This window comes from Catharus ustulatus, chromosome 4, assembly GCF_009819885.2.
Source record: "Catharus ustulatus isolate bCatUst1 chromosome 4, bCatUst1.pri.v2, whole genome shotgun sequence".
In the NCBI taxonomy this organism is placed as follows: domain Eukaryota; kingdom Metazoa; phylum Chordata; class Aves; order Passeriformes; family Turdidae; genus Catharus; species Catharus ustulatus.
The window spans coordinates 76,209,788-76,221,981 of NC_046224.1; the positions used below are offsets into that span (position 1 = coordinate 76,209,788).

General features: G+C 46.1%; 1 protein-coding gene across 3 annotated transcripts in view; it reads right to left on the bottom strand.

Moving 5' to 3' along the window:
• Nucleotides 1-12,194, bottom strand: part of LOC116995486 (cat eye syndrome critical region protein 2) — a 97,027-nt gene that overhangs the window by 14,716 nt on the left and 70,117 nt on the right. For 2 of the 3 annotated variants that reach the window (XM_033058258.2, XM_042779212.1), the window contains 5 exons: nucleotides 9,956-10,125; nucleotides 9,138-9,215; nucleotides 4,208-4,364; nucleotides 354-483; nucleotides 38-75 (listed from right to left, as the gene is read on the bottom strand). In XM_033058258.2, coding sequence (XP_032914149.1) covers nucleotides 38-75; nucleotides 354-483; nucleotides 4,208-4,364; nucleotides 9,138-9,215; nucleotides 9,956-10,125 — 573 coding nt within the window. The remainder of the gene's footprint in view (nucleotides 1-37; nucleotides 76-353; nucleotides 484-4,207; nucleotides 4,365-9,137; nucleotides 9,216-9,955; nucleotides 10,126-12,194) is intronic. The other variant, XM_042779213.1, reaches the window with a different exon arrangement.

The following is a 12,194-nucleotide window of genomic DNA, read 5'->3' on the forward strand; positions in this document are numbered from 1 at the left end:
AAGTATTTCACGTGGAGAAAGCTGGGGTGGGACTAACCTTTGTACATGGCTGTGAACTCATCATCCAGTTCAAAGCTGTAATAAGAAGCAAGACAGTGAATATGCAGACTGAGGATAGGTAAGACATATTCTGTACTTCATCTTGTCTTCCACCCATGCAGTGCCATAATGCTGGCAAATAGGACTCATCACAAACACTCCTCTCATGTGGCCCAAACCCAGATGTTTCTCAGCTTCCCTGTTCTCCAGCCTCACTTCTCCCTCTGCATTCCTGTGGATGATCACACTCCTCTCCTCACCATACTTACTATTTCAGTACACTTGTGTGCTGCAATGCCCCATTGTGTACTCACATATCCTTGGTCCTTCGCTCTTCCCTGGCAGGGGAACTGGGATCCAAGTGGGAAAGCTCAGGGGGGAGCTCCTTCCCCTGTGCCAGCAGCCAGGCCCGCTCCTCACGAAGTTTCCTCCTCCTGGCTCGTTCTGCAGTGGGAAGAGATGAAAAACTATTTAGCAGTCCTTGCCCACATCTTGCAGGGAAACAGAAGGTACTCCTGCAGCTCTCAAGAACTCCAGGGAAATGGTCTTGTTCTTTCAGCAGAAGCAGCAACAGCACAGGAGCAGGTGAGGTGAGAATACAGTACACCATCAACACTCCTCATCATCCTCCCTTGGTTATAATCACCAATTTTGAAGCGCCACTGTGACACAGATGCTGCCTTAGGCAACTTCCAGAAGTACAGTGGCACAAAGAGCGAAGTTCAACACCCCGTCCTAGGCACAGCTCAGCACTATGGAAAGAGCTGGCTTGCTCTTATCATCCTTTAGGAGTTTCACCTCAGGCACAGGAACTTGAGGCAGCTGCCTTTGCACTGAATGGGATCAAGAGCAGTGCTGAGGGAAGTTCCACCAGCTGAGTGGCAATGAGTAACTGGGGTCATTATTATCCTCCATGGCTCGCTTTGGGAAGATTGCTCAGGTAGGTCTTCCTGGCCAGCAGCCAGAGGAGCAAGTTGCCACACACGAGGGCCACTGGGACAGCTTTCGTTTAAAGAAGTGAGCCGCGAGAAGAAGCAATGCTGGTAATATAACTTGTGGTTTGCAACCAGACAGCTGGCTAACAGATTGCTTCATAATAGAAAGTTTATGGTATTTTATAAACCTCATTTCCTTTTTCTTATAGGAAACCTGAATTCATTTGACTTGCAAAACACCTGTGGTTGGATCAACCTTCTGTAGGAGCAGAATTGTGCAAAAGTAAAGTTCAGGGAGAGATGTCACAGGAACAGGCCACATCAGGGAACACCCGGAGTGAAAGAGAGATGAGGGACTCTTGGCTAACACCCTCCAACAGAGGCTCTGCCTTTGGAAAATGCCAGCTATTCAAGAGGTACCAGCTCTGGTGGAAAAATAAGTACTAAAGTCCTACTCTGTCAGCTGAAAATAAATTTGAGATGGGGCTTGAGAGCACAAGAAAATAGGAATAGCTACAAGGTGAGCTTTTGTAGGGACATCGATTGGCAGATATGTCAAAAACTGGTAAAAGAAAGCCCAAATTTCCTGTTGGAAGACTCAGGATAGCACTGAAGTCAGGATTATAGGACTTACATCTGAAGTATCCTACAGAATATAAGAGAACTGCATGACCAAAAGCCCAACATCCAATTTCAGGTAATGGAGAAAATCTGAGTCTGTCCAAACACCGTTCAAAATTCATGCTTCGTCCATAAAATTAGCAATCCTTAAGTGGCATTGCAATGGATGCCTAAGTGCGAAAGCTGAGGAGAATATCAAGTGATTATTTGGGCAGCAAATGGAAAATCTTGTGACAACAGCAGCCAAGAGGTAAAGATCATGTAGATTTTAAAAATCCAGCGACATCTGCTAAGGATCTGACCTGGTAAACTGACAGGACCAAAGAGTACTACTGTGGTACTAGATCTCAGTCAGGATTAATACCAGGAGCCTCTACCACAGCTAGTGATTAGCACAGTGTGTTCAAGACCACTGGCAGAGCTCATCGTCATAATGTTGGCCTGGGCTGAGTCCTACCCAGCAGCTTTCAAAATCTAAATAATTCCCTAAAAAGTACCTCAACCAGCTAGAAAGTCATATATGTGAGAGATTATGTTGAAGCAGCATCTGGGAAGAGAACTGAGAAACTCTAACCTGCTGTTGTGGTAGAAATCTAGAAGGCTGCCTTAACTTAGAAATTCAGGAGAGTGCAGATGGGCCCAGCAGGAAACTTGCTACCTGGAGGTGAGTTGGAGTTGGGGGAAGTGTAAGCTCAGGCTGGAAACAGAAATGTGATATAAAAACAGGAATAGCATCCAAAACTAGAAGAAGGTAAAATTCATCACAGACAAGATAAAATTCATCACAGACAAGATATTTCACATCTCTCCTCTACAGAAGGCTATATAAAATTAATACTATATTCCAAACAGACTGAAAATTAGAAGAAAATCTTTGTTACTCTAAAATTTCTGCTGTTCGATGTCCAGTTTTAACAAGTCAGAACCAAGTAAAACAAATGACACAATTTTCAAATCACTTCCTCTCCATCATAAGAACTGTCATGACAGCAAATGCTAGTGATGGTGTGCTTGGCACTAAGAAAAAAATCATTAAGAAGGCAATTTTACCTGGGTAGCTGCTGGTTCTAGAGATAAAAAATATTGTAGCGATTTAACTGAACAAGTCAACATAACCTTTGCAAACAGTTTTTGCATCAGCTTAAAAAGAGACTTCTCCTGACTAAGCCTAAATGGACTAGGGGAGAGTTTAAACTAACTGAAAGAAACTGCACAAAACAAAATTAAAGCACCTCTGCCAATAAAAGCATGAATGTACACTAACTTGGCTTAAAAGAGGTTACCGCCCAATTTCATGCCAGTTTCTTTGCATGGCTCTGTTGCCTTTGAATCTGATGATGTAATTATTGCATTTACCCAGAAAAGGAAGTGGCTTATAAAAAAGCAAAACTATTTTACAGGAACATTTCTCTTTGCAGCCCTTGTGGAACTTCAAGACTAATTTTGTCTATAGAGATGAAGCATTAAACCACAGAGAATATGCAATTTGCCAAAGGAAACACGTATCTCTGGCAGATATGAAAACTGGATGAGCCTCAGTTTAAAGCACCTGATTAGCTAGGGCTAGCAACCAGGAATACACGAAAGCCAAGGAAGCAATTGGTTTTTCTAAAGGTTAGAAAGGCAAACAGGTAAAAGAAGCTATTCTTAGATAACATCTGGCCTTCTACCAAACATCTGGTAGCAAACTGTTTCATTTTGGAAAGTTTACAAGGTTTGCATAAACTTAATTTTTTCTTTTTCTGATTCTTTATCCACTTTGGGACTCATGATACTGATACTGCCCCACATTGCCAGAGTTTTCTGAGGATGTTCAGCCTTTCTGTAGAACTACAACAGCTCAACCAGTCACTGGCTAAAGCAGCCGCTAAAGAAATCCCCCAAAAGGGAGGCCAACAGAGAGAGGTAGTCAAAAATGAGCTTGCTCTTATACCCACGCCTATATGTACTGGCTGACTGCCTGCTACCTGTGCCTTGAACTGATGAATTAAATACAATATGGCTGCTTGTTCCAGAACAGCTTAACTCAACATTTAATTCATAACCACAGACATTTCAGACCAACACTTGAAATTGCCACTTTTGATGCTCTGTGTAGCCTGGTCCCTTCATCATTAGTTCTCCAATTGATAAGGCCAGTAGTAATATAAAAATACTACTCTTGTTATTCCCATGTTATCTCATTCCCTTTCTCTTCAAAGGGAATTCTTTTTTCATCATGCATTGGGTCAAAAGAACCAAATGCTATCCAGTGAGAGCAAAGCCAGTTAATCCTGCACACAGAAATCATGACAAGGCAAGTGGGGAGATAGAACAGAGAAACAACATGAATACCAAGAGAAAAAAATGGACAGCTGGGGCAAGGAAGAATATTAGCATGATTTGAAGAAGACAACACAGTCTAAAGATGCCTCAGAGAACAGCCATCAATACTGAGAGGACAGACAAAGGAAAAGAAACTACAGTCAGACCAATTTATCAGAGCTAAGTGCAAGAAAAGATTCTCATTAGCAAGTCTGGCAGGGGAGGAATGCAAATGGCAGACTTTAATGCAAGATCTCAGTCTTGATTTTGAAGGCTTCCACTCCTGCTCCACACTGGTCACACGTTACCTTCCACTGCTTTGACCTTCTCCTCCATCTCCCTCTTCCTCTCCTCCTTTAGCAGTTGCTCCTGCTCCCTCTTCTGCACTGCTATAAGGATCTGGCGCTCCTCCTCTTCCTCTCTGCGCCTCTGCTTCTCCATTGAGCTCAGCACATTCGGGGTTACCTGCAACAGAATGATGCACCAAAAGTTGTAATTCACTGGCTTATTGAAAGCCCAGCAGAGGCAGGTTTACTTTGAGGAAGTATTAAAGCACACCTACAATGAATGACTGTGAGGAAAAAAACAAGGAGGAAAAAAGAGGATTTGTATGTATGATTTCCTAGACGAAAAGCAACATGGAAAGGAAAGTTATTTGTCAAGCAATGAAATCCTACTGATACAAGGACAATGGAAGAAGAGTGATGGATTAGACAAGCTTCCATTCTGTCAGGGATGCACAGTGCACATTTCCCTTCTGGGCATAGGATTCAGGCTGTTGACACCCTTACACAACACCTCTACCTCTTCCAGCTAGCAGAGCTCTGACTGCAAGTGCGAGAAGAAAGAAGTACTTTGCCAAACCTGTCTCTGCTGCAAAACACAGAACACTTCAATAGAAAAAGCGTCTGGTACAGCCTTGCATCAAGGTATCATTAGGAATGTTTTCCTTTCCTGTTCAAAATTTCTGTGCGCTAATCTCCCCTGAGTTGGCTCTCGTTTGCTTGTTTGGACAGTTTTCCTGCTGGGTCCCAAAACCAGCTCTCTCATTCAAGGACACCTGGCTCTTTATTGCCCCACTTTCTCACCTCCCCACTGCCAGCAGGCTGCAAGGCTGTGTTTGATCCTACTTAAGACTGCAGGCTTCCCAGACGAGGGACTGCCTGCTCCTATTTCTTCAACAAAGTATGAGGTATATATATGAAGCGTGGAATTATCTTTTTTACCTTAATTTAATTATAAGACAAATGTATCAGTCATCCATCAGCCACTCCTACCCCTGTGACCAAGATACGTGTGTCTTATCAGCATGGAATATCAACCAGGAAAGAACAATGTACACACAGTTTGCTCCAACTTCATTTTCAGGGAATAACCAGCAACCACCACTTAGGCAGAAGGCATTTCCTGAGGATTAGCAATCAGCTGGGGTCCGTTGGCTGCTGCTCAGACCATCAACTTCTCCAGGCCCATTATTAATCCCCAGGGAAACAAAAATATTTTGGCACCACGATTACTATTTTGTCCTTGTTTCATTGCCCAGGAATGGAACTTAGGGGTGTTTTGATGAACATCTAGAAATGTTGTCTGGTTTCACTGTACATTCAATCTCCCTCCAACTCCCCTTCCCCTACACAGCCCTTTGCTGCCCTACAAACTTCCACTCCTGTAGTTTTCTGTAGATGAGGAGGACCATGCATCATCTCCAGCAGAAACAACACATTGAGAGAATTATGCTTCAATCACCATCAGTCACACAGAAGTGTCCAAGAGAAGGTCATGGAACTCTCAACAAAATTAGGACCATATCCTGCATTTAGGGACAGATTGGGCAATAAGAACCACCCATACTGTGCTGATCCCTTAAGGTGAAACCCAGAGCTTCATCTCACCACGAGGGAACCATTCTCTTCCATTTTATATCTGACAAAATGTTATTATTTCACTTTGTCTATCTCTTTCCTAGGGAAATCATTCTGTGAGTTCAGGTGCCTTGAGATTAGCCAGCTTCTCCTCACAATCAGTTTAAATTTTGTTTCTCAACCCTTCATTCCATCCAATTATTCCTAGTTATGCTCTTCTGGGTGAACATAAATTCCCCTTTTCTCCAGTCACATTGCAGCCTTTACCTTATGGGCTTCCTTGGACACTTCCACAACATTCTCACATTTCTACAGTTAGATTAAATGTTTTCTTACAAAGCAATCCTTTCAGTTCCCTGGAATGATTATTCCAGTTGTCTCTCAGACCTTTCCTCCCTGATCAATATCCAAACACCAGGATGCCCAGGATTGTACTATGACAAGGTCAAGTACCTAGAGAACTGGCTTCTACATTTCCACTTTTGATTCTTTTCTATAGCTCTTTCTCAAAAGCTCTGCCATCTGATTTGGTACTCATGTGCTGCAAACAACTTCGTTTCAGACCTGATCCTGACCACTGCCACACAGTTTTCCTCTGACTTTCTTGATAAATCTTTAAATTGCAATAGGAACCAAAAGAGTCAGGTTCTGCACTAAGAGGTGAGCAAGAACCAACCACTAAACTTGATATGCCAAGATAATTGAATGAGGATGTGACCATCAGTCTTTGCATTCTCAAACCAGTAAATGTAAGTCAGCCTGGCATTACAATTTCTTCGATTGTTGGTACACAAGGGAGACCTTCCCTTTCCCTGGATTAATACAACTTCCGCCATCATGTCCTGTGGAAACAGGAACACAACGTCCAAGCTGCAGCGCTCAAGCCAGGACCTCTCCAAGCCTGCAGGACACACTCAGCACTCTATGCTTTAATGGTATGACACAGGATCCACAGCATGCTCCAGACCAACCCACCACAAATATGGCATCAACAAAGCACTTTTAAACAAAGAAGAGGATGTCATCCTATTAGATCTAGAATGCAAAGAAAGGGGAAAAGCAGAAACCACAAACACGGTGTAGTGAGCCCCAAGGACAGCAGTAGACACCCATAATTGCATTTACTCCCTGCAGCACTTGCAGGGCAGCAACAGTTCTGCATGGGCTCATTGAGACACTTCAGACACAGAAACAAGTTGATATTCAGAGGGACTCTCTGCCTGGTGTCCCACCTAAGCCCGCTGGGGATGAGTGTGCTCAACTCAGGGTTAAAAAAAAATACACCAACACAAACTAATATACTCCTACTGGATGGCTGGACGCAGACGCTTATTGGAAAGACAAAAGCAAGAACCAAACATGAATTAAACTTCCTTCCTGACCACAGAGGTGGCAAAAGGACGCTTCTCCAGCTTCCTCCCCACTCAGAGGATAAAAGCCACTGTGACCAAGGCATCACTGCCTCCTTCCCTCCGGCAGAGAGCACTCCAGGACACAACATCACTTCTGTCCCCTGGCCCTGGGATGCTGAAAGAGCCAAACTCCTGCCTTTAGCTTTGCTCTCCAGATAGTGGGTATCAGAATTCAAGGGGCAGAAGGCCAGAAGGCGCAGATGCCCTGAGTGCCCTGGCCCCTCATCTCCCAAACCTTCTGCACTCAGGTTTCCGCAGCGCTCTCCTAATGAGGGTGCTGCTCAGGCAGCTCTTAATGAGGAGCTAATCCGAACCACCTGTTGAGAAATCCCCCTGCAAGATCAGGAGCCCATGGAGCTGTTCCATCTCCAACTCAAGCAGCAGCCAGGAGAAAGGGGTCACCTGCACAGGGCTGAGCTTTCCTCCTCCGGACTCGCCAGCTGCCCACCCTGGCTTGAGGAACAAGCCATCATCCGACGCACCGGCACCTTCTCTGGTTGCCCTATGGCACGATGGCTGTCATATCCTGCTGGGGAGTAGTGTGAGCATCACTGCTGTGGTGCTGGCTGGCTCCCTACGTCCCGGCACAACGGGTGCCAGGAGGGCCCCCTGCTCACTGGAAACGTTTCACTGGCCCACAGGCGGCAATTAACAGCCCTCTGCTACCACAGACCTGGAGCACCTGCGGTACTGATTAGCATCATTCAGGCTCCATGTGTTTCCCACTCCCCTCCTCCTCTGGGATTTCTGCTGCCTGTGAACAAACACGTGTCCCTGTGCTTCCTGCATGGCGGGCTTTGCAGAGACAAGTTCTGGCCCCACACTGACCATCGCTGGGGTCTCATTTTCCTCTTGGCAGGCTTTCATCTGCAACATGATGAGAGGTTCTTCCTTCCTTTTATTTATCTGTTCTAAGTAATTACATTTATTGCAGGGGGAACTGTACTTTCTCCTTTGTTTTGGGGAACCCCTGACTCTGGCTCACACAGCATATTCTCTGCAGCCTAATTTCCCAGGGTATGACAAAACACCAGGTTTGTCATACGTTTCCATTACATCTACAGTGAGACATTATGCCCCAACCTGATAGAATTGAGACAATTTTTCCTCCAGCGCTAATCCTCTGTTGTCTGACCGATTGCTCTGGGTAGCAGTTGCCAATTCAAAGACTCTCCATCTCTACAGCCCACGTCCCTGCCTGTGGTGGCGTGCCTGTTAGGGGCTGTGTGGTGAACTGGATCGGAAAACTGATCTATGTTAAAAATAACCCCGACCAAAGAAAAAGGTTATATTTAACTCCAGTCATTTTCCTGGGTCTGGTTCACTGCACAGACCCTCAAGCAGCAGCAGTGCTGTTGCACTGATGGGGTGGAGAGGAGATGAGGGTGAGGAGGCACGGAAAATGCTGTTTGAGCCCACAAGGCTGCAGTTTGATCAGCATTTCTTTAAGCAGCCTAAATTGTGACTTCCATTTCCAGCTGACCCCCTCCTAGCTCAGCTCCATACTGCATCAGTCATTCTCTCCCTCAGCGCTATCTACACCCTCATGTGTTTGCAGCCTCACGTTTTCCCCTTGGCTGAATTTCTGTCATTTCCCTTTGTAAGCCGGTTCTTCTAGCCCTCTCATCCTTCTTCAACTTTTCTTTGAACTGCCTCGAATGTGCCAGCACTTTCATTGAAGTGGAATTCCCCAGACTGAGTGCAGATTTCCATATGCAGCTGCAGCGGGCTCTGCGGTGAGGCCGGTTACCTCTGCGATCCAGAGGGCAGCACCTCCCTGCTCGCCATAGAAACCCCGGGTGTCAGCCTGCCTTTGACGGGCATTACCACCCATCTCTCTTTCAGCACAGCCACTTTCAAGCGACTCCTTCCCACTGAATAGCGATGCTGCGGTTTATTTTCTCCCCCAGGAGGCATCTGCTCTCACCTCCCTCCTTCGTCCTCCCCCTCACACCCCCCCTCACCTCCTGCTTGATTGGTTTGATGGGCTGATGGTCAGACATCCACCTGGGAGAAAACTCTGTCCGCTGCAGACGCTTCTCCTGAAACAGGGTTGAGAATTGAGGGAAGGAAAAAGAGAGTGGAGGAAATTAGGGCACATCGGTGACACTGGCAGGAGAAACTGAGGGCTAGAAGTGACCATGAAATCCCTATTAGCTTTACAAAGGTAGCAAACAAGCAAACTGAACTCAATCCAAGAACATCACGCTGACTGCAGAGCGCCTATTCTATAAAGCCATCTAGCTGAAGGATCCCTTTCCAGATCTGTCCCACCTGAAAACATTCAGCTGTTCAATCCTTTAGAGTTTTGGGGCTCTGACATACCAGCTCAAAGCAAATTTTGCTAGGACAGCTCAGCAGCCAGTGCCCCTTCAGCAGAGCCAGCAGAGAGACAGCAGTAAAAGTAGAATCACAGGTAGTTTGCATAGAAAAGCCAGGCTGTAAACCACAGCAGTTCAAAAGCACAGAGAACCCCTGCTAGCAGGAACGGCCCACAGAGCATGGCTGAAGACAGTAACCCCTTCAGCCATCCTACCTACACTGCTGTGCAACCACGAACCAGAACCTCAAGCATCAACTCCAGCACTGCCACAGCACAGGGGAAAGTCTTCCCCCCATCCACAAACTCAGCAGCCCCCAAATCCATGGCACTTGCAGGCTGTAGGTGCAGGAAGCAGAACAGGGTGACAGGCTGCTTGGATTTAGCTCTCCTTCACTCAGCAAGCATCCATGCTCTTGGAAGTGGCCAAAGAGAAGTAAACAGGATGTCACGTCTCCCCACCTTCTGTGCAATCATGTTGCAGATCTCCGGCAGGAAGTCTTCACTCAAGAGTTTGTAGAGCTGCCTCTCTCTAAGGGAAGTCCTCTCTCTGAAGCTCTCTGTGACCTGCCTCCACTCCTCTTCCGTCTGGCACAGCAACCACCATGTTCCACGGCCAGGCCCTTGGGACCCTTCAAAAACATGAGAGGATGTTATCTCCACAGCAGTTATGACTAACAGCTCCTCTCCATCCCTTCTCTCCTCAGGGCTCAGGAAAAGCAAAAGACACTGGCAATGGCCACTGGTACAGAAAACATTCCATTTACTATAGACCCAAAGCTCTCCTCATGCACCAGAAGCTCTGCTACCTCAGAGAATGATGTCAAGACAGAGAGGAAGTACACAGCTGAAGAAATAATGGTGGCACACGGCAACACACAGGTATAGTGTGACATCCTTGTAGCAAGCCCACATTCCAGTTATTGCAGAAAAAAGAATTTCATTTGTTTCTTGCAATGGCAGCTGTCAGCCAGAGCAGGACATAGGGAACTGCAAATGCCTGATTTAGTCTGGCAGCAGAATAAAGCCATCAAAAAATAATGCAATTTGAAATAAGCTTTTTTTTTTCTTCTCCTTAAAAACACTGCAAACCATTTCTGCAGTGAAAAAAGTCCTCCTGCTCCCTGCAAATGAAACGTTTTGTTTGCAGGCACTTGAAAGAGTAGAAGAGGAAGCAAAGAACAGGGTTCATCAGGCTGCCAGATGAGGGGGAAGTTCCAAAAGTTCACATCCCATCCCTGCTCAATCCAGAGTGGGATTGAAGCAGATCACCCACTGCTCTGAAGCATGTCCCAACCACCAAGACACTTTGAGAGCTGTTCCACCTTGTGTGAAACAATTGAATATTAATTGTGAAGGAAGGGCTCTCTTGCATTGTGATTGGAACACCCACCTGGAGATGGGGAATGTGGTTCCTGCTCCACAAATGTTTGCACAGAGCAGGGTTGCAACTTGTATGCTTTTGCCCCAGGATGCTCTCTAAGCAGAAAAAGGTTGTGGCCTTTTTTTTTTTTTTTTTTTTTTTTTTTTTGAGTGAGGAAAGTCTTGGATCAAACACCTTCAGGCTGAGCGGTTCTCAGCTCCCTCTAGACTTTTCTATGGCTAACCACTGGCTCCCAGAAAGAAAGCAATGGCCATCAGCATCAGTGGCAGACGTCATGCACCTTCTGACCACATTTTCAAGCAAACTAACAATGAAAAATATAAAGAAGTAAAAATCCTGAACCTAACTCTGGGCCCTTTGTGGATCTGAGCTGTGAGTGGCTTCAATATGCAAGCTGTCAGGTTGTCCTAGGAAGACTGGAAATCTGCAGGCTGTCTCCACCACCTGCCCTCTGTCAGGTGCCTGGGGTGCTGTGGCAGTGGCACAGAGTTTCAGCTCTGAACGCGCTGGGGACTGGTAACTGAGACAGCAAAGGTGCAGCCATGAGCTGGTTCTGCTGCTCTGGCTACACAAAGCCATCCCTTGCCCACCTGCAGCAGGGAGTTTACCTGCATCCTGCCCCCAAAGCCTGCATCCTTGCTTCTCATTCCCTTTGCCAGCTGCCCATGGACAACTCATTTCAATAGCAAACAGGACTAAGGCACTGCTTTGTGCCAGCAGAAGATTACTCTGCAGCTGAAGTGACACAATTTGCTGGAAGACAATGATCTGATAAAACCCCCAGTGCCTCACTCGCATCACTCTGGAGCAGCCGGAGTAGCCCCCAGGAAATCTGAAGACAAAGGGCAAAGGGAAGGAGGCATGGGAAAGACATTGCCACCCTTGCCTTTTATTGTGAGGCAACAGGCAGGCTGAGTCCCTGGGTTTTGTGGAAGCCAGTGGATACACTATATTACAAATGAGTCCCAGCTCCCTTGAACTCACTTTCACATCATGTTGCTAACTCGCTTTTTGCCTCATTAACCCTTAGCTGGGTACCCCCAACACATGGTTTACCACTCTCAGCCACCCAATGGCCATAAGGAAGGAAAAGTGAGAGGATCAAAAAGGTTCTTCCTTCCCTATCTTAGCATCACTGACTTCACTCTCTTCCCCATCTGAAAAAACACACCTGCTAACAGGAGGGGAATGCTTTTACCCCACCCCTGGAAGACTGAGGAAAATTCACAGCCAGCTTTTTTAGGTGAGCCCTTGAATTCTAGTGTATCCCAGTAGGTTAGGTTTCTTCATCCCAAACTCAGCCATGATAGGTACTCA